The sequence below is a fragment of the Salvelinus sp. IW2-2015 genome, linkage group LG1, assembly GCF_002910315.2.
Source record: "Salvelinus sp. IW2-2015 linkage group LG1, ASM291031v2, whole genome shotgun sequence".
In the NCBI taxonomy this organism is placed as follows: Eukaryota; Metazoa; Chordata; class Actinopteri; order Salmoniformes; family Salmonidae; genus Salvelinus; species Salvelinus sp. IW2-2015.
In genome coordinates this window covers 22,663,427-22,686,444 of record NC_036838.1, presented here as the reverse complement: position 1 = coordinate 22,686,444, position 23,018 = coordinate 22,663,427, and the positions used below count along the sequence as shown (strand labels likewise).

The 23,018-nt window shown below is 44.4% G+C and overlaps 2 protein-coding genes across 2 annotated transcripts in view; one reads left to right on the top strand and one right to left on the bottom strand.

Moving 5' to 3' along the window:
* LOC111962653 (rho-related BTB domain-containing protein 3-like) overlaps positions 1–15,963 on the top strand; it is a 32,887-nt gene extending 16,924 nt beyond the window's left edge. The window contains exons 7-12 of the mRNA XM_023985913.2: positions 5,524–5,633; positions 6,348–6,457; positions 7,716–7,885; positions 10,068–10,234; positions 14,891–14,987; positions 15,843–15,963. Coding sequence (XP_023841681.1) covers positions 5,524–5,633; positions 6,348–6,457; positions 7,716–7,885; positions 10,068–10,234; positions 14,891–14,987; positions 15,843–15,961 — 773 coding nt within the window. The 3' untranslated portion in view covers positions 15,962–15,963. The remainder of the gene's footprint in view (positions 1–5,523; positions 5,634–6,347; positions 6,458–7,715; positions 7,886–10,067; positions 10,235–14,890; positions 14,988–15,842) is intronic.
* glrx (glutaredoxin (thioltransferase)) lies at positions 15,472–21,234 on the bottom strand. The gene is made up of 3 exons (XM_023985903.2): positions 20,918–21,234; positions 19,116–19,244; positions 15,472–15,981 (listed from the first exon to the last, which is right to left on the bottom strand). Exons 1-2 carry the CDS (start codon positions 21,122–21,124, stop codon positions 19,131–19,133), a joined length of 321 nt encoding a protein of 106 aa, XP_023841671.1. The 5' UTR covers positions 21,125–21,234; the 3' UTR covers positions 15,472–15,981; positions 19,116–19,130.
* Between the last annotated feature and the right edge of the window lie 1,784 nt (positions 21,235–23,018).

Below are 23,018 nucleotides of genomic sequence, written 5' to 3'. Positions count from 1 at the left end.
TTTTCTTGTGTTGTTGGTGCATTGGGGGGGTTCTTGGGGGTGGGGAATGGAATTAATTGTATTCTTTATTATTTTTATTTTATTCTTTCCTTCTTGGGGGGGGGGGGGGGTGACTGTGGGAGGGGTCTCGGATGGTTGAGGGACAGCTATGTGGAACTGTGGGGGGGATCATAGAGGGTTCGCGACCACGTTTTTTTGGCCTTGTGGGAGATCTGTCGACGTGCCTTGAGCAGGGTGTTGACCCTGGATGCTTCTGTGTGTCGCTCAGAATGGGAGTCTGTTGGATGACTGGTGTGGTGTAGTTGTTGAGCGACTTCACTGCAAGTATATTGTATGTTTTGAAAAAAAATAAATATATATATTATATATATACACAGTGGGGAGAACAAGTATTTGATACACTGCCGATTTGTGAAGTTTTCCTACTTACAAAGCATGTAGAGGTCTGTAATTTTTTATCATAGGTACACATTCAACTGTGAGAGACGGAATCTAAACCAAAAATCCAGAAAATCACATTGTATGATTTTAAGTAAATAATTTGCATTTTATTGCATGACATAAGTATTTGATCACCTACCAATCAGTAAGAATTCCGGCTTCTCACAGACCTGTTAGTTTTTCTTTAAAGAAGCCCTCCCGTTCTCCACTCATTACCTGTATATAACTGCACCTGTTTGAACTCGTTACCTGTATAAAAGACACCTGTCCACACACTCAATCAAACAGACTCCAAACTCTCCACAATGGCCAAGACCAGAGGACGTGTGTAAGGACATCAGGGATAAAAATGTGTAGACCTGCCAACAAGGCTGGGATGGGCTACAGGACAATAGGCAAGCAGCCTTGGTGAGAAGGCAACAACTGTTGGCGCAATTATTAGAAAATGGAAAAAGTTCAAGATGACGGTCAATCACCCTCGGTCTGGGGCTCCATGCAAGATCTCACCTCGTGGGCATCAATGATCATGAGGATGTGAGGGATCAGCCCAGAACTACACGGCAGGACCTGGTCTCAATGACCTGAAGAAGAGCTGGACCACAGTCTCAAAGAAAACCATTAGTAACACACCATGCCGTCATGGATTAAAATCCTGCAGCGCACGCAAGGCCCCCTGCTCAAGCCAGCGCATGTCCAGGCCCATCTGAAGTTTGCCAATGACCATACTGGATGATCCAGAGGAGGAATGGAGAAGGTCATGTGGTCTGATGAGACAAAAATAGAGCTTTGTTGTCTAAACTCCACTCGCCGTGTGGAGGAAGAAAAGGATGAGTACAACCCCAAGAACAAAACCATCCCAACCGTGAAGCATGGAGGTGGAAACATCATTCTTTGGGGATGTTTTTCTGCAAAGGGGACAGGACGACTGCACCGTATTGAGGGGAGGATGGATGGGGCCATGTATCGCGAGATCTTGGCCAACAACCTCCTTCCCTCAGTAAGAGCATTGAAGATGGCGTCGTGGCTGGTTCTCCAGCATGACAACGACCGAAACACACAGCCAGGGCAACTAAGGAGTGGCTCCGTAAAAGCATCTCAAGGTCCTGAGTGGGCCTAGCCAGCTCCAGACCTGAACCCATAGAAATCTTTGGAGGAGCTGAAAGTCCGTATTGCTCAGGCACAGCCCCGAAACCTGAAGGATCTGGAGAAGTCTGTATGGAGGAGTGGGCCAAAATCCCTGCTGCAGTGGTGGCAAACCTGGTCAAGAACTACAGGAAACGTATGATCTCTGTAATTGCACACAAAGGTTTCTGTACCAAATATTAAGTTCTGCTTTTCTGATGTATCAAATACTTATGTCATGCAATAAAATGCAAATTATTTACTTAAAAATCATACAATGTGATTTTTCTGGATTTTTGGATTTTTAGATTCCGTCTCTCACAGTTGAAGTGTACCTATGAATAAAATTACAGACCTCTACATGCTTTGTAAGTAGGAAAACCTGCAAAATCGGCATGTGATCAAATACTTGTTCTCCCCACTGTATATATTAAATAAAATTACTTTTAAGAAGGCACACCTGATAATTGAAATGCATTCCAGGTGACTACCTTATGAAGCTGGTTGAGAGAATGCCAAGAGTGTGTAAAGCTGTCATCAAGGCAAAGGTGGCCATTGAAGAACCTCAAATCTAAAATATATTTTGATTTGTTTAACACTTTTTTGGTTACTACATGATTCCATATGTGTTATGTCATAGTTTTGATGTCTTCACTATTATTCTACAATGTAGAAAATAGTAAAAAGAAAGAATGAGTAGGTGTTCTAAAACGTTTGACTGGTAGTGTGTGTGTGTGTATATATACACTGCTCAAAAAAATAAAGGGAACACTAAAATAACACATCCTAGATCTGAATGAATGAACTATTCTTATTAAATACTTTTTTCTTACATAGTTGAATGTGCTGACAACAAAATCACACAAAAATTATCAATGGAAATCAAATTTATCAACCCATGGAGGTCTGGATTTGGAGTCACACTCAAAATTAAAGTGGAAAACCACACTACAGGCTGATCCAACTTGATTTAATGTCCTTAAAACAAGTCAAAATGAGGCTCATAGTGTGTGTGGCCTCCACGTGCCTGTATGACCTCCCTACAATGCCTGGGCATGCTCCTGATGAGGTGGCGGGTGGTCTCCTGAGGGATCTCCTCCCAGACTGGACTAAAGCATCCGCCAACTCCTGGACAGTCTGTGGTGCAACGTGGCGTTGGTGGATGGAGCGAGACATGATGTCCCAGATGTGCTCAATTGGATTCAGGTCTGGGGAACGGGCGGCCAGTCCATAGCATCAATGCCTCCTCTTGCAGGAACTGCTGACACACTCCAGCCACGTGAATTCTAGCATTGTCTTGCATTAGAACCCAGGGCCAACCGCACCAGCATATGGTCTCACAAGGGGGCTGAGGATCTCATCTCGGTACCTAATGGCAGTCAGGCTACCTCTGGCGAGCCCATGGAGGGCTGTGCGGCCCCCCAAAGAAATGCCACCCCACACCATGACTGACCCACCGCCAAACCGGTCATGCTGGAGGATGTTGCAGGCAGCAGAACGTTCTCCACGGCGTCTCCAGACTGTCACGTCTGTCACATGTGCTCAGTGTGAACCTGCTTTCATCTGTGAAGAGCACAGGGCGCCAGTGGCGAATTGCCAATCTTGGTGTTCTCTGGCAAATACCAAACGTCCTGCACGGTGTTGGGCTGGAAGCACAACCCCCACCTTGGACGTCGGGCCCTCATGGAGTCTGTTTCTGACCGTTTGAGCAGACACATGCCATTTGTGGCCTGCTGGAGGTCATTTTGCAGGGCTCTGGCAGTGCTCCTCCTGCTCCTTCTTGCACAAAGGCGGAGGTAGCGGTCCTGCTGCTGGGTTGTTGCCCTCCTACGGCCTCCTCCACGTCTCTTGATGTACTGGCCTGTCCCCTGGTAGCGTCTCCATGCTCTGACACTACGCTGACAGACACAGCAAACCTTCTTGCCACAGCTCGCATTGATGTGCCATCCTGGATGAGCTGCACTACCTGAGCCACTTGTGTGGGTTGTAGACTCCGTCTCATGCTACCACTAGAGTGAAAGCACCGCCAGCATTCAAAAGTGACCAAAACATCAGCCAGGAAGCATAGGAACTGAGAAGTGGTCTGTGGTCACCACCTGCAGAACCACTCCTTTATTGGGGGTGTCTTGCTAATTGCCTATAATTTCCACCTGTTGTCTATTCCATTTGCACAACAGCATGTGAAATGTATTGTCAATCAGTGTTGCTGCTTCCTAAGTGGACAGTTTGATTTCACAGAAGTGTGATTGACTTGGAGTTACATTGTGTTGTTTAAGTGTTCCCTTTATTTTTTTGAGCAGTGTATATGAGTATTATAGTGTTTCTATGATATACAGTGCATTCGGAAAGTATTCAGACCCCTTGACTTTTTCGACATTTAAATCGTTTTGTTGTCCTCATCAATATACACACAATACCCTATAATGACAAAGCAAAAACAGGTTTTTAGACATTTTTGCAAATGTATAAAAAAAATACATTTACATAAGTATTCAGACCCATTACTCAGTACTTTGTTGAAGCACCTTTGGCAGCGATTACAGCCTCGAGTATTCTTGGGTATGATGCTACGAGCTTGGCACACCAGTATTTGGGGAGTTTCTCCCATTCTTCTCTGCAAATCCTCTCAAGCTCTGTCAGGTTGGATGGGGAGCGTCGCTGCACAGCTATTTTCAGGTCTCTCCAGAGATGTTCGATCGGGTTCATGTCCGGGCTCTGGCTGGGCCGTTCAAGGACATTCAGAGACTTGTCCCGAAGCCACTCCTGTGTTGTCTTGGCTGTGTGCTTAGGATCATTGTCTTGTTGGAAGGTGAATATTCYCCCCAGTTTGAGGTCCTGAGCACTCCGGAGCAGGTTTTCATCAAGGATCTCTGTACTTTGCTCCGTTCATCTTTCCCTCGATCCTAACTAGTCTCCCAGTCCCTGCCGCTGAAAAATATCCCCACAGCATGATGCTGCCACCACCATGGTTCACCGTATGTATCAGTTTCCTCCAGACGTGACACTTGCCATTCAGGCCAAATAATTCAATGTTGGTTTCATCAGACTTAAGTGTCCTTTAGGTGCCTTTTGGCAAACTCCAAGCGGGCTGTCATGTGCCTTTTACTGAGGAGTGGCTTCCGCCTGGCCACTCTACCATAAAGGCCTGATTGGTGGGGTGCTGCAGAGATGGATGTCCTTCTGGAAGGTTCTCCCATCTACACAGAGGAACTCTGGAGCTCTGTCAGAGTGACCATCGGGTACTTGGTCACCTCCCTGACCAAGCCCCTTCTCTCCCGATTGCTCAGTTTGGCCGGGCAGCCAGCTCTAGGAAGAGTCTTGGTGGTTCCAAACTTCTTCCATTTAAGAATGATGGAGGCTACTGTGTTCTCGGGGACCTTGAATGCTGCAGACATTTTTTGGTACCCTCCCCCAGATCTGTGCCTCGACACAATCCTGTCTCGGAGCTCTACGGACAATTCCTTTGACCTCATGGCTTGGTTTTTGCTCTGACATGTACCGTCAACTGTGGGACCTTATATAGACAGGTGTGTGCTTTTCCAAATCATGTCCAATCAATTTAATTTACCATAGGTGGACTCCAATCAAGTTGTAGAAAAATCTCAAGGATATTCAATGGAAACAGGATGCACCTGTGCTCACTTTTGAGTCTCATAGCAAATGGTCTGAATACTTATGTAAATAAAGTATGTGTTTTTTATTTTTTAATAAATGCAAAAATTTCTAAAATGCAGTTTTTTTTGCTTTGTCAATATGGAGTATTGTGTGTAGATTGGTGTGAGAAATGTATTTATTCCTTTTTAGAATAAGGCTGTAACGTAACAGAATGTGGGAAAAAAGGTGTCTGAGTACTTGCTGAAGGCACTGTATACGGTATGAGTGTTTATATATTGAATATGAGTCTGTCTGTTGCTGTGGTATATATGTTATTTGTGTGCCTGTGGTTCTGGTGTGACCCAGGGGCGTGGGAGTGGGAGCACCTCCAGGAGGCCGTGGGGGAGAAGCTGAAGAACTCTCTGGCTGTGGCTCAACTCATGGACCGCATCCGCTCCTTCCTGGGCAGAGACAAGGTGACCCACGGTTTACATGGACTCGCACATGCAAAAAAACACCCTGTGATACCCTATTCCCCCATATAACACAATACATGTGGCTCTGATCAAAAGCAGTGTACTAGCAGTGCACTAATTGATTGAATTGGGATCATGTTTACTCTCAGATTGAGCAAAGGGAATGGGATGTGGGCCACCTTAACATCAGGAYACATGTGACATGCAGGTTCATAATTCAATCTGGTGACCAGGCTTGAGTTCCTTCTATTTCAATTCCATCAGAAGTGAAGTGTCACTTTTGCACTCATCATTTACAAGTATCATTTCTCAATACAAGTCATACGTTTGGTTCCAATCCATCTACAGGCTTGACTAAGCAGTTGAAAGTCAATGATTTGTGTACTCTAAACCAGCAGGCTCTGGCACAATGCGAGCGATGTTATATCACTGCAGCATAATGAAGCCAATGGGTTTGATATGCAGACTGCTCTGGAAGCGAGCCTGCCTGCCAGTCTGTTTCAGCATTAGCCAGCTCCATTGAGGCGGTCTTGGCAGGGAGGGCAGGGACAGTGGAGTTGGCCACTGCCGAGGCAGGCTTGTAGACAGGCTATTTCTATGCCACGGGTGGGTGGTGGAGATGGAAGCTCAGAATGAATGGCACTCATGGTAGTAAATACCAACAGTGGTGGAATCCTCAGACATAACCCACGCTGTGTGTGCCTGTGTGTGTAGGGCTCCAGGGATACGCCTAACGCTCGGCCCGCCCAGCTTGGTCCTCAGTCTCTGGTCAACCTCTTCAACTCTCCTCTCTACTCTGATGTCATCTTCATGGTGCAAGGCAAGTACACACACAAAGTCAACTTTTTTTTATTACACATGATTAACTGATTTCCTCACTGAGGGCCCCCAGGTAGTCAGTCCATTTCATTATAGCACCAGAGAAAAAATGCCATAAACATATTTGTATGACGAACACTTGATATACAATAGTCGCAGTGCTTTAGACATTCATGCCAGATTTTGTACAATTCTTCTGTTTTGTTTATAAGAGCTTAGTAATACTACAGACACCCTAATATTATGTTTACAGATGTTACATTATGTTCACAATTTTACAAATGACTTTGCTGCAGCAACAGTACATCGTTTTTATGACAAACTCTCTCGCAGGATGATGCCAAGCTCCAAGTTCATAAGCAATCTACAATAACCCATGTAATGAAATGTATATTTTTAAATATGCCCGACACTTCAAAATGTATCCACTTTGCAGCATGTTCTTCACCTGCGCTGCACCCAACTATAGAGGGCTGTCATAAGAGTGACACAATGCCTGTCAGACTTCAAGACAACCATTATGTCATGCTTTATAGCTGTCATAAGCTCTGGGTTAATTTAAACGACCCGTTCGGAAAGGCATCAATTCATAACTATGACAGTTTTAGATTACGCCTTGCACCGAGACCGTACATGAGCAGATCATTCGGTAGACGTGATTGGCTGATGTGAAGCTGTAGAGGCTTGTCTGTTTCTTTCAAGAAAATGACAAAATACAGAGAATAGCTTTAGCTATTATCCTCCACTGTATCGTGAAGAGACTAAAAAKCTTACACCTTACAATAGAGGTATGTCAGAGTGTGATTAGCAACACGTTACCGAAAGCTCTCTCTCTTCACCTGAACCATCATTCAACCCCACTCCTCCTCAACTCTTCCCCAAGGCCTTGCTGGCAAGGAGAATGTATAAAGGAGAATGTGTTCTCAGCAAAGTAACCTGGTAAAATAGGGACTACATTCAAGCAATAAGGCCCGGGGGGGTGTGGTGTATGGCCAATATACCATGGCTAAGGTCTGTTCTTGGGCACAACGCATCGCGGAGTGCCTGGACACAGCCCTTAGCCGTGGTATATTGGCCATATACCACAAACCCCCAAGGTGCCTTATTGCTATTATAAACTGGTTACCAACGTAATTAGATCAGTAAAAATACATTTTTGTCATACCTTTGGTATACGGTCTGATATACCCTGCTGTCAGCCAATCAGCATTCAGGGCTCGAACCACCCAGTTTATATTTTAAAATAGACTGTGTTTCAGGGAGTGTGTTACCAGCTCACCGGGCGGTCCTGGTGGCTCGCTGCGATGTCATGGCGGCCATGTTCAGCGGGAAGTACGCGGAGGCACGGAGTCGGGTGGTGCCCATCCACGGAGTCTCCTCTGACACCTTCCTCTCCTTCCTGGAGTACCTCTACACTGACACCTGCTGTCCTGGTGGGTCCACTGCTGCAGGGCAGGAGCAAAAACAGGCACRTTGTATAGGTCCCACTCGGGGTAGACATGGGTTAGGGCTAGACATGGCCTTGAGACCAGGGGTGGCCAAACCATCATTCTGGAGAACTATTGTTCCAACTTATGCTGCGTTTAGATGGTACGAGGTAGACGGCAAACCGGATGTCATTGTTTTCAATAAAAGCACAATGGTAGACGGGACTTGTCGCCAGAGTTCAGATATTTCAATGTTGATTTGCCCTGTTTGTTTCCTGAAATCACCATAGCAACGCATACCATCGTGCTGGCTTGCTTTTGRAGTCACCCTCTTTTTTGCTTTCTTGTCCCGCTATACCGACTGGTATGACGTTTTTTTTGTGTCCCTCGTCTAAACGCAGCATAACACTCAGTATTCAGCCAACTAAGGTCTTTATTATGAGCAACTGCACATTTTTCTTTAAGTCCCATGGCAATATATGTAGAATTGCAGGAAATTAGCTTTAGCTCAGACGAGGGGTGTAACAGCTCACCAAACCCAGTTCGGTTTGGTTTCGGTACAGTGGGGAAATTAAATGCCAACAGTTACTGCAGTAAATATTTGTTCATTTAAGAATATATTAAGTGTTGGTATTCCTGTTTCCATATACTGTATGATCATGAGTCATGATGAGGGCACAATCAGGAATACCAACACTTTGTATTTTCTTAAATGAAAACAAGATATTGTATAATGTTATCTTACAAAGAGAAAAATATGTGATTCTCATAAAGGGGGCGTCTGAAGCATGGTACTTCTCGTTTCCCACTACGGTGTAATGTATGTGATGGGCTATCACTATTAAGTAGCTCTCTGTAGCCCTGGAGGTCCATKCATCTGTATTAAGCAAAACATGGGGTGCATTGGCCAATTCATTGACAACTTCCGCTTTAGTTTGCTTATATAGAGCGGGTACTACCAGTTTGCTGAAATGGGTGCGAGAGAGCCCATTTGTCCCCCCCAGCTTTATCATTGGAATGTGATACAAAACGTGGCAACGGTGTGCTTTAGGACCATGCGGARGCTTCCAAGCGGTCAGGTAGGCTGTTTGGAGTGTTTATCCGACTGGATTAAAAAATATATATATATAAAAACCCCCCCACTTCTAAAGCCAAAGTTGCGCCTCTGTCCGCAGATATAAACATACCGATCGCTCGGTCAGAATCAGCTGCGAAGGGCTGCTTGAATGCAGAGGGGAGATGAAGTTGTTGTTTTTGTGTGTTTCTGTCTTGCTCCGTTAATAAGAAACATGGGGTGAAGTCGGCGTAAATGTGTCAACATGTTTGAGGTGATGGCAGCTGCATAGGCTATTCTCATTGAGCAGTGTCGGCATACTCGCTCTGTCCATCGCCGTTGTAKTCTACTGGGAAGCGCAAATGTTCCCGAACTGGAGATTTAAATTATGGAGAATCCACCTCCAACCCCACCTCTCGCCATTGTACAGAACTAGCTCCCAGCTGCGACAAAAGATAGATTGAAATGCTCCAATTAAGATCAGAATTTTGATAACGTTTATGTTTTCTTATTTCAGATTTACTCAAGCCTATAGGCCTAGTGATTTTATATAAAACATTTTTTTTTTTATGTATTCAGTCAGGTTCACAGTGTGGACCTAACAGAGGTCTCCATACCAAACGGTTCGGTACGAATACGTGTGCCATTACACCCCTAGCTCAGACCTTGAAGGGCCCCCGCAAAACTGAGGTACGCCACTGTCCGGGTCCTCGGTGCTGATCAGTAGAGGCTGTGAAATGATTTGCGGTGGATTTACATGCTCAGATGGTATAAATAGTATCTCTTATGGCCTAAAGGGATTTGACTGTCAGCTCCCCAAAAAATTGACAGGCTGGGGGGAGATCAAAAGAAATTGGAGTGGACACTGACACTAGTACGATATGATAAATAGTACTGTATGCTGATTTGTTTTGGAGGGTGAGCGAGTGAGTGTGATGTTATCTTGTCATTGGTTTATTTTTCACAGCTGTGTGTGTGTGTGTGTGTGTGTAATGTGATATGACGCTGCGGTCTGTGTGCGATTTATACATCCCAACAATGGCGCGGATTTCAACCACAATTTCCGATCAAATCTGTGCATGATTTTCTAAATGAGGCTCCAGTATGTTTGACAGTGTCTCTGTATGTGTCCAGCCAGTGTGTTGCAGGCCATGGCCGTGCTGGTGTGTGCAGAGATGTACCAGGTGAAGCGCCTGCAGCACCTGTGTGAGGTGTGTGTGTGCGCCTACCTCCAGAGCATGCCTAGCCGAGAGCTGGCATCAACCGGCATCAGTGTGATCCGGCTTCTCCGTAGGGCTAAGGTAAGTGTGTGAGAGATATTCTCCATTTCAAAATCGACGCCTAGCCCTTACCATCTTGGCACTCCTGTAGATCTGAAATGTTTTATAGGTGTGAGCAATATAGTGAAGATTCTCATACCCATTTGATTCTTTAAAAATCTACCAACCTGGCCTCAGGGAAATCAATAGGATTTGGGAAGTTTATTTGTACCCCTCCATTTAGTATGATATGTTACAAATGGAATAGTGGTCATACAACATCATTCGAATTGGAGGACTTATAGTATTGTAAATAAACAGGCAGGGAGCAGGTCTCGAACCCTCAACCTTCTAGCCCGAAGTCCAGCGCGCTATCGACTGTGCCCCAAAAGCATGCTCCAGCGGCAGAGTCGATATCCGCGCTTATAAACCCAGGGCCGTTACAGTATCATACGTCATACAATATCATACGTATTGGAGGACGTATAGTATCATACTACTGTAACAATGGCGCCGGAGAAGAAGGCTGACGTTTTACGTGTCCCCGACTGATGGTGTTTTTTTGTTCGTTTATTTGCAACTTATTTTTTWAAACRTATTTTGTACATAGTGTTSCGCTACTGTCTCGTATGATCGAAAATAACTTCTGGACATCAGGACTGCGATTACTCACCAGGGACTGGCAGAATCCTTCTTTTCCTTTAACGAGTCTGACGAGGATGATATACTGCTTTCTCGGGAACAGGCCCAGATCTCCGTGATTTGCGTGAAGAGGAGGTGGAGAAAAAGGGTCCAGAGGGCGGGCTGCCTTCTGAGAATTCATAGGCGATCGAATAAACCTCCACTTCCTTCCATTCTGCTAGCAAATGTGCAATCTTTGGAGAATAAAATAGATGACCTAAGCGGGAAGATGAATCTACCAACTGGACATGTAAACTACCAACTGTAATATCTTATGCTTCACGGAGTCATGGCTGAACGACAACACTATTAACATACAGCTGGCTGGTAATACGCTGTACCGGCAGGATAGAACAGCGGCGTCTGGTAAGACAAGGGGCGGCGGACTATGTATTTTTGTAAATAACAGCTGGTGCACAATATCTAAGGAAGTCTCAAGCTATTGCTCGCCTGAGGTAGAGTATCTCATGATAAGCTGTAGACCACACTATCTACCTAGAAAGTTTCTGTATTTTTCGTAGCTGTTTACATACCACCACAGACGGAGGCTGGCACTAAGACAGCATTGAATAAGCTGTATTCCGCCATAAGCAAACAAGAAAACGCCCACCCAGAGGCGGCGCTCCTAGTAGCCGGGGACTTTATTGCAGGAAAACTTAAATCAGTTTTACCAAATTTCTATCAGCATGTTAAATATGCAACCAGAGGGAAAAAAATTCTGCACCACCTTTACTCCACATACAAAGCTCTCTCGCCCTCCATTTGGCAAATCTGACCATAATTATATCCTCCTGATTCCTGCTTACAAGCAAACATTAAAGCAGGAAGTACCAGTGACTAGATCAATAAAAAAAAAAGTGGTCAGATGAAGCAGATGCTAAGCTACAGGACTGTTTTGCAAGCACAGACTGGAAAATGTTTCGGGATACCTCCAATGGCATTGAAGAGTACACCACATCTGTCACTGGCTTCATCAATAAGTGCATCAATGACATCGTCCCCACAGTGACCGTACGTACATACCCCAACCATAAGCCATGGATTACAGGCAACATCCAAACTGAGCTAAAGGCTAGAGTGGGACTCTTAACCCAGAAGCTTATAAGAAATCCCGCTATGCCCTCCGACGAACCATCAAACAGGCAAAGCGCCAATACAGGACTAAGATCGAATCGTACTACACCGGCTCTGACGCTCGTCGGATGTGGCAGGGCTTGCAAACCATCACAGACTACAAAGGGAAGCACAGCCGAGAGCTGCCCAGTGACACGAGCCTACAAGACGAGCTAAACTACTTCTATGCTCGCTTCGAGGCAAATAACACTGAAATGTGCATGAGAGCATCAGCTGTTCCGGAAGACTGTGTGATCACGCTCTCCGCAGCCGATGTGAGTAAGACCTTTAAACAGGTCAACATTCACAAGGCCGCAGGGTCAGATGGATTACCAGGACGTGTACTGCGAGCATGCGCTGACCAACTGGCAAGTGTCTTCACTGACATTTTCAACCTCTCCCTGTCCGAGTCTGTAATACCAACATGTTTTAAGCAGACCACCATAGTGCCTGTGCCCAAAAAAACTAAGGTAACCTGCCTAAATGACTACCGACTTGTAGCACTTACGTCTGTAGCCATTAAGTGCTTTGAAAGGCTGGTCATGGCTCACATCAACACCATTATCCCAGAAACCCCAGACTCACCCCAATTTGCATACCGCCCCAACAGATCCACAGATGATGCAATCTCGATTGCACTCCACACTGCCCTTTCCCACCTGGAACACCTATGTGAGAATGCTATTCATTGACTACAGCTCTGTGTTCAACACCATAGTGCCCTCAAAGCACATAAATAAGCTAAGGATCCTGGGACTAAACCCCTCCCTTTGCAACTGAATCCTGGACTTCCTGACGGGCCACCCCCTTGGTGGTAAGGGTAGGTAACAACACATCCGCCACGCTGATCCTCAACACAGGGGCCCCTCAGGGATGCGTGCTCAGTCCCCTCCTGTACTCCCTGTTCACTCATGACTGCACGGCCAGGCACGACTCCAACACCATCATTAAGTTTGCCGATGACACAACAGTGTCTGATCAACGACAAGACAGCCTATAGGGAGGAGGTCAGAAACCTGGCCGTGTGGTGCCAAGACAGCAACCTTTCCCTCAACGTGATCAAGACAAGGAGATGATTTTGGACTATAGGAAAAAGAAGACCAGGCACGCCCCCATTCTCATCGACGGGGCTGCAGTGGAGCAGGTTGAGAGCTTCAAGTTCCCTGGTGTCCACATCACCAACAAACTAACATGGTCCAAYCACACCAAAACAGTTGTGAAGAGGTCACGACAAAACCTATTCCCCCTCAGGAGACAAACGATTTGGCATGGGTCCTCAGATCCTCAAAAGGTTCTACAGCTGCACCATCGAGAGCATCCTGACTGGTTGCATCACTGCCTGGTATGGCAACTGCTCAGCCATCACTGGGGCCAAGCTTCCTGCCATCCAGGACCTCTATACCAGGCGGTGTCAGAGGAAGGCCCTAAAAATTGCCAAAGACTCTAGCCACCCTAGTCATAGACTGTTCTCTCTGCTACCGCACGGCAAGCGGGACCGGAGCGCCAAGTTTAGGTCCAAGAGGCATCTAAACAGCTTCTACCCCCAAGCAATAAGACTCCTGAACATCTAATCAAATAGCTACCCAGACTATTTGCCTTGCCCCCCCCCCCCCCCTTTACACCACTGCTACTCTCTGTTGTTACCATCTATGCATAGTCACTTTAATAACTCTACCTACATGTACATATTACCTCAACTAACCGGTGCCCCCGTCACATTGACTCTGTACCGGTACCCCCCTGTATATAGTCTCGCTATTGTTATTTTACTGCTGCTCTTTAATTACTTGTTACTTTTATTTCTTATTCTTATCCATATTTTTAAAACTGCATTGTTGGTTAGGGGCTCCTAAGTAAGCATTTCACTGAAAGGTCTACTACAGCTGTTGTATTCGTCGCATGTGACTAATAAAATTTGATACGCCATACCCGGTCGTACAATATCATACGGATTGGAGGACGTATAGTATTATACGTTATACAATATCATACGAATTGGATGTCGTTATCATTTGTGGCTAACGTTAGTGGATAACACAGCAGGTTAGAACTAACGTACCAGGTTAGGAGAATTTACATTGCATGTTAGTAGAATAAGGTTAAATTAAGGTTGGGAAAAGGTTAAGTGGAAGGGTTAGCTAAAATGCTAGTCGCCCCCGACACAACCATGCAGCCTTTGGGTTGCTAGATGGTCATGTTATATGCCAACCCATCCTCCCCAACCAACTGCTCTACTTTTTGTTAAGTAATCATAAGCATTATTTTATTCATAATGTAACACTTCATAGTAAATAGAGCTACAAATGTAAGTAACATACCCTACGTCTGTTTAATATGGTCAAGGTGAATTTACAGAAGTAAGAAGCCTAGGGGAAGGATTTTGGATTCAGCAAGAGTGTATGTGTGTTCTGACACAAAATAGCTTATCTTTAGTAGCATCCACCACATCGCGTTCCACTCAGTGGAGGTATAGAGTGAGAAGACAAGGAAGTCACTTCAGACTATTCAGATGATGCACCCCTTGAAATTTCAATGTTTCTAATATTCAGTGGCAACAAAAAAAATTATGATTAAATAATAGTKGTTTTTTTTTATGATCCTTACCACAAACCTGAGAGGATTTGGTTGAGGAAACAACTTGTACCGTACGCTGTGAAGGATTAACCCACCAATGTGCTGTCACCTATCCAGTTCTTTCTGGTCATTGGTTTATAAACACTGGAGGCAGGGAAAGCAGAGAATATGCATGCATGCATGGGGTTGGAAAATGTCATTTTCCATGTGGAAGTCATTGCTGGTGTTAATTTATTCCGCCCTGTATATTCTAAATCTTCAACAGTTACACAATACATCTTTGCTCAAATAGCTGACTCCTCTCCTTCTACCTCTTTCTCTCTCTCGCAGTGCCACAACGCAGAGCAGCTGTACGTATGGCTCCTCCACTTCATAGCCAATAACTACCTAATCTTCAGTCACAAGCCCGACTTCCTGGAGCTCTCAGGTGAGAGATCAGACATAGGACAGGTTTATTGGACATATTGATAACTCAAACTCACTAAGTGTGACTGGTGTTGCAAAATCCATGCTATGTCCAACGAAGGAAATGGACACGCATGAGTCACCATAAGCTAAAGCAGATGCCAGCTGTTGTGAAAGCGAATGACATTTTAATGACAGCTTTGTGTAGACCGCATGTTAAAGGGAAGTAGTGAGGTGTAATCCATATAGGCATGTTAGTTTTGATAGCACATATTAAGAAGGGGACTACAGGTCAAATAAGCAGTTCTGATTGAGGATGTAGTGGATTGTCAAAGCATGTAAAATAACATTTAAGCACCTTTACATTTTCTAAATAAAGCTTGCACACCTATGACGCTAAATTAGCATTGTTAGCATTTACCTTTCTTGCCGCTCGTCAAGCCACTTCATCCCTGGTTATGACACATTTATAAAGCACACACTGGTTAATAAGCACACAGGGCAGGTTTAGTAGCATCTACAACAGGTTTATTTCCATTAACAATGTTTTCATCGTACACCAGTGCATATTTAAGGTCAAATGGACGGGTCTTTAAGGGCACAAGTGAAGTGATACACGATACAAAGACTAAATAGTACTACACAATATTATTCACATTGGTCCAGCTCTTGGGTGTAAACAGAAGTGTATCAGGCAGAGCATGCATGTGGCTTGATGATGGCTTCATAGAAATGTTGGTTTAGGCAATGACGGATAAAAAATAAATACTGGCACTGTGTGTGTGTGTGTGTGTGCGCACGCGTCCATGTGTGTGAGAGAGCGGGTTGACCTGATATCGTCATGGCAACCTTGGTTTTTTGTTGTCTTGGTTGACAGAGGAGGAGCGGGAACAGGTGGAGAGACTGCGTTGGCCTTCCCGAGGTTACCTTCAAGAACTGAGCGAGTACCAGCAGCGCCGACGCAAACTCAAGAAGTCCCGCTGCCTCGTCATGTGACACCCACCCGCCGCCACACCCTGGAGAAGTAGTGAGAGGCGGAGAGGAGAAGAGGAAGGTGTGGGGCGAGAGACAGAGGACAAAGGCGGGGGAGAGGAGTTGAGAGAAGGCATTATAAAACAGACCAGAACATAATTGAGTCATCTGCCTCAAATGGACAGTGAAAAAGGGGGACAGAAAGCTAACCAGCTCGGGAGGAAACCCAAATGGTTCAGCGCAGAGCTGAAAGGTCAAAGAGGCCTGGTCGAAAGGCAACGTCTACGGGAGGTGACATAAAAGACTGTGACGCACTCCGGTCCCCGAGGACCAACACATGACTGTGTCCTTGGGACAAAATGACCGATTTACTTAACCAGGGAGAACTTCAAATGACAGCTGAATTCCACTGGAAACCAGGGCAAAAAAAATTAAAGGAATCGATAATGGCCATGTTCCAGGCTTGTCCTTTTTGCAGTCGCGCTGACTGCATAGCTCATAAGATTTCTATATCATACGAATGTGGTTTCTGATATGTAAATCCTTCTCCAGGCATTGTGCACATGCAAAAAAGGTGACCTGGAAAGCCACCATTATCTGTTCATGGAGGACTATCTATAGCCCAATGAATAACGGTATAAAAATGGCCCTTTCAATGGCAAATAACTGTATCCATGGAGAATGCACAGTGATCATCTTTGCCATCTCCACACAGGAGAGAACATTTTGGTTTTTGGCAGAGAAGGTGCTCAAATTTATAAATGTGCCCAGAAACATTCAAAGGAACCTGCTGAAATGTATCCAAAAGGTTTGGGAGTCTGTCTAATGAACGTGACCCGGGATTGTGCGTCTATAGAGGATGTCTGTATCTAATCTATGCTTGACACAGAATCTTACAGTCTCAAATCAACCCAAGGCACTACACCCAGGGGAAAACGACTACCCCTTCTCATTGAAGCCACAAAAGTTCAAGGTTGACCATGGTACTGCAGGCATTGGTAGCAGGAAACAGGATCCCCCATTAGAGTAAATGGAAAAATGGCAATCTTCGTGTAAAAAAAAAAAAATGCTTCTAATATACCAGATGTCCTTGAACCGATTATTTTCAAAATCGCACACAGAAGTTATAAGGACAATTTAGTTGCTAATATTGGCAGCCTGCGGAACCCCGGTCGGCCTTCAACTTGAGGTACTCAATGAGAGGGGGCAGCACTTAGCTAGCCTGCAACATCACTTCCTGGAGTAGCTGAAACAGTGCACATGTCTCCATGAGACGCCATCTTAACCAACTTCATTTGGATTCAATGCGCTATTGAGTCTTCACATAGGAATGAACGGTGTCACGGGATCGATGGCTTTGTCCATTCAATATATACAGTTATTGGCTACACCCTACACACAACTTAATGTCCACTTCTTTTATGTCTGTAATGGGTCATCAAGAAGTGCTTAGGGCTATAGGAGTTGATTTGGGACTAGGACTACATAACTGTGAGTACATAGTGGTTCTACATGGCTGTCTTATTGGGTTATTCTGCAATGCTAAATCCTCTTAAGAGTGTTAACAGCATTGGGGCACCTGGAGACTTAATCACCACATACACACCTTCCTTGGTGAACAAATGATTTGATCTGTTCATTGAAACCGTAACCAAACAACGCCTCTGGTTTGACCTCATTTTTGCCATAAGATTATAATTTGACGGTGCTGCGACTATTTTTGTAATGTGTACCGTCTGTACCAGGGGGTGTTTTGTGTGTGTTTTTAAAAAATATTTTAAACATCTGGAGTAGAGCTAACTGCGTAATGCACCCAGCATGTGGAGACTAGAGGGTGCGGGGTGTTTGGTTTCGTGGCCCTCTAGCCACGGGGGATGGCCGTGTACAGTAATAGTTGTGACCTCTGAGTCACTGGTAATAAAGACATGTTTTAGAAGAACACGTTGGCACGTCGCCTACTGAATCGTTGACATGCATCTGCTCGGTACGAGATGTCTTCTGTCACGTGTGTGTGTGTGTGTTACTGCTTAGTGTGCATTAATAATGAACATACATATTCACATACAGCATGTCATGTGTTGAAGGTTAGTCTGAAGCTTGGTTGCTTTTGGCTTGAATTTAAACTGCATACATTTATACACACACACACTATGATTTGAAGCAATTTCAACCTCATAAACCACAAAACACATAAGCAAATTACTTGCATTCCTAAGCTTTTTGTGGGTGTATGGGGAGGTGTGCTCTTTATTACTCATGACCCCTTATGTTTAAAATGTTACAGAGTGTAGTTAACGGCTCTGCATAAGCGCTAAATTAATCAACCTTGCGTAATCTTAACATCTTCAGTTTCACCTCATCCACGTGCGTGTGACGGAGAGTAAGTCACATGTTGGTGTGAGTAACGTGCATTTATGCTTATTTTCTTTCTTGGGTTGTGTGAATGTTGCCAACAACACAAGTTGTGACTAACAGGCCAACTGATGTATTGAGACATACTGCATTTTGGGATCTCTAGCAGAGAGGTTGAGGGATACCTTGCTGCAGGTAAAAAATGCTTACATTTCACTCTTCGCTCCCTTCTGCCTTGTTAACATGCTAAAATGCCGCATGCATCGCAAACGTCAATCTAATCTTGTGTTGCCATATTCCGTAATCTCACATTTGCTCTGAAAGGGTAGGCTGAATCGAGGCTACCAACAATCTAATTCATACACTCTTTAGTCCGTTTCTGGAGAATAGCTCCCACTCTGTACCTTGGTGGAAGCTTATGACTTAGAGGCTACACCTTTGCCTCTGGGGTCATTCATAAGCCAAAACYGGTCCCCTAAATGGACAGAAATACTATTTAAATCTAGGCCCTTAGTTAAATAAATAAAAACACAACACATAGCCTATGGCAAGTCAGTTAAGAACAAATTCTTAGTTACATGTGTCCCAAGGTGACTGTGGAGGATCTGTTTGGCCAGCAGGTGGCGTGGTGCTCTGGCCCCTGAGCTATCTGTTCTCTAGCCTCCTGAAACACCACCRCAGCTTCTCCCAGTCTGGAGGCTTGCTGAAGAGCCACATTACACCCCCACCCCTCGCTCTCTACAACTTCCCTCTCTACATTACAAACTCTAATCCCCTGCCTTGCGCCTCCCTCTCCTCACTCCCTTTCGTGTGTGTGTGTACATACCTGGGGCAGTGTGTGTCACTGCAGCGCGCCAATGGACTGCAGCATCCCCTCCAGTTTCCCACTTTCGTCCAGATCTGCCACGTCACTGCCCCCTCCCACACACTCCTCACCGATGAACACCCGCGGGACCTACACACACACACACTGTACTATTTATATTTGACAACTTTATACTTTTACTTCTCTACATTCCTAAAGAAAATMATGTACTTTTTACTCCATACATTCCCTGACACCCAAAAGTACTCATCACATTTTGAATGCTTAGCAGGTTAGGAAAATGGTCTAATTCACACACTTATCAAGAGAACATCCCTGGTCATCCCTACTGCCTCTGATCTGGCAGATGCACTAAACACATGCTTTGTTTGTAAATTATGTCTGAGGGTTGGAGCGTGCCCCTGGCTATCCGTAAATAAAAAATAACAAGAAAATGGTGCCGTCTGGTTTGCTTAATATAAGGAATTTTAAATGATTTTTTACTTTCAAATAAAATCTTATTGGTCACATACGTGATTAGCAGATGGTATTGCAGGTGTAACGAAATGTGTGTGCTTCTAGCTCCGACAGTGCAGTAATATCTAWCAAATTACACAACATATACCCAATACARACAAATCTAAGTAGGGAATGAATTAAGACTATATACATGTATGAGCGATGTCAGAGCGGAACGGACTAAGATACAGTAGAATCATATAGAAATCAGTATATACACATGAGATGAGTAATGCAAGATATGTAAACATTAAGTGACTAAGATACCGTAGAATAGTATAGAATACAGTATATAGATATGAGATGAGTAATGCCAGATATGTAAACATTATTAAAGTGACTAGTGTTCCATTCCTTAAAGTGGCCACTGCTTTCTAGTCTATGCCTATAGGCAGCAGCCTCTAATGTGCTAGTGATGGCTTTAACAGTCTGGTGGCCTTTGAGATAGAAGCTGTTTTTCAGTCTCTCGGTCCCAGTGATGTGTACGGCAAGGAACTTGAAGCTTTCCACCTTCTCCACTGCGGTCCCTTTTATGTAGATAGGGGGGTGCACCTATCTACATAGTTTCCTGAAGTCCACGATCATCTCCTTTGTTTTGTTGACATTGAGTGAGAGGTTGTTTTCCAGGCACCACACTTTGATACTTAAGTATATGTAAAACCAAATACTTTCAGACTTTTACTCTAGTAGGATTTTACTGRGTAACTCACTTTTACTTAAATCCATTATGGATAGCATATGAATATGAATAGCTGAATACATTCACATGTGATGAGCTTCAAGCCAATCAGCCTTCATGGATTGCTGAGTCATTGCGATGGACGATCGAACTGTTATGCCGCGTTCAGAACAACTGGGAACTCGGGAAAAACGAGCTCCGACTGGGAAKAATCGAGTTGAACGGTCATCCAACTCGGAATTCCAACTCGTGAARTCGGGCCTCTTTCTAGAACTCCAACTTTCCTACCTGAAAATCATTGACGTCATGAGTTTCCAGTTGTTTTGAACGCGAAATAACACTGAAACAAAAAATTCAACATGTAACGTTACAATAGTCCGCATATTTTTTTAAACTACAGTATGTCTTTTGCTATACAAAAAAATTGAGACGTCGAGGTATTACGCTCGTTATGAACTCCTTCACCGAAAAGCACTCTTTGTTCTCAAAAATCATCAATTGAACGACAGCCATCTTTGAGATTGTATCCAGACAATTGGGCGCAAAGTTACATGCAGTGTTGTACTCACCACAACAAAGGAATAACGAATTGAAATACTGGCAATACTCGAATGAAGACACTCACCGTCCGAGCTCCAGTTATCTCCAAAAAGTAGTCCTGTAAACTACTCATATCGCTCCGTCCAGTTATGTCAATAAATTCTAAATGCCCAGCTTTGAATTTGTACTTTGTCAAGACCTCTTTGGCCGTAACGCAATACGGGCACGATGGTTTGAGAAATATTGTAACTTTGTCTCCTCTAAGTTTAGTTTCGACAAATTCCTGTGCCATTCTAGCGTTAGTTGAAATACAAAAATATTGGCTTGCAAAATTGATATGAACAGCTCGGCAGATTAATGTTTTGATGAGCCGTCTACTTCCTTATTGTGTCAGAGGAGGCGTGTTTATAAATCGAAGGACATGTGTGAAGTTAGCCACAATTGTGGAATTTTAGGTTTGCCTTCAAAATAAAAGTGCCCCATTGAAACTGATCAAAACGGATACGTATAGTGGAATAATGCCATATTTGGACTAGATAATGCTTAACAATGTTTGAAATGAAAATAAATACAATAATTAATACATGTTTCAATAAACAGTAAAAAAAWAAAWTYTTGAAATCCCACTGTGGATGTATTAGACTGCATAAATGTATTGGGGGCATATATACAGCTCTGGGAAAAAAATAAAAGGCCACTGCAAATATKAGTTTCTCTGGTTTGACTATTTATAGGTATGTGTTTGGTAAAATTAACGTTTTTGTTTTATTCTATAAACTACTGACAACATTTCTCCCAAATTCAAAATAAAAATATTGTCATTTAGAGCATTTATTTGCAGAAAATGACAACTGGTCAAAATAACAAAAAAGATGCAGTGGTGACAGACCTTGAATAATGCAAAGAAAATACGTTCATATTCATTTTTAAACAGCACAATACTAATGTTTAACTTAGGAAMAGTTCAGAAATCAATATTTGGTGGAATAACCCTGGGATTTTCTGCCTCTAACCCTATTACGGGGGCTGAGTCACTGGGTTACTGGTGCTCTTCCATGTCGTTCCTAGGAGGGGTGCGTCACTTGAGTGGGTTGAGTCACTGACATGATCTTCCTGTCCGGGTTGGCGCCCCRTACGGATTCGTGCCGTGGGGGAGATCTTCGTGGGCTATACTCGGCCTTGTCTCAGGGTAGTAAGTTGGTGTTTTGAAGATATCCCTCTAGTGGTGTGGGGGCTGTGCTTTGGCAAAGTGGGTGGGGTTCTATCCTGCCTGGTTGGCCCTGTCTTGGGGTAACGTCGGACAGGGCCACAGTGTCMCCCGACCTCTCAGCCTCCAGTATTTATGCTGCAATAGTTTATGTGTCGGGGGGCTAGGATCAGTCTGTTATATCTGGAGTATTTCTCCTGTCTTATCCGGTGTCCTGTGTGAATTTAAGTATGCTCCCTCTAACTCTCTCTCTCTCTCTTTTCTCTCTTCCCTCGGAGGACCTAAGCCCTAGAACCATGCCTCAGGACTACCTGGCCTGATGACTCCTTGCTGTTCCCAGTCCACCTGCTGCTGCTCCAGTTTCAACTGTTCTGCCTGCGGCTATGGAACCCTGACCTGTTCACCGGACGTGCTACCTTGTCCCGGACCTGTTGTTTTCGACTCTCTCTCTCTACCACACCTGTCTCTACCACACCTGTCTACCACACCTAACTCTGAATGATCGGCTATGAAAAGCCAACTGACATTTACTCCTGAGGTGCTGACCTGTTGCACCCTCTGCAACCACTGTGATTATTATTATTTGACCCTGCTGGTCARCTATGAACGTTTGAACATCTTGGCCATGTACTGTTATAATCCCCACCCAGCACAGCCAGAAGAGGACTGGCCACCCCTCAGAGCCTGGTTCCTCTCTAGGTTTCTTCCTAGGTTCCTGCCTTTCTAGGGAGTTTTTCCTAGCCACCGTGCTTCTACATCTGCATTGCTTGCTGTTTGGGGTTTTAGGCTGGGTTTCTGTATAGCACTTTGTGACATCGGCTGATGTAAAAAGGGCTTTATAAATACATTTYATTGATTGATTTATTATCAATCACAGCTTGCATGCGTCTTGGCATGCTCTCCACCAGTCTTTCAKATTGATGTTGGGTGACTTTATGCCACTCATGGCGCAAAAATTCAAGAAGCTCGGCTTTGTTTG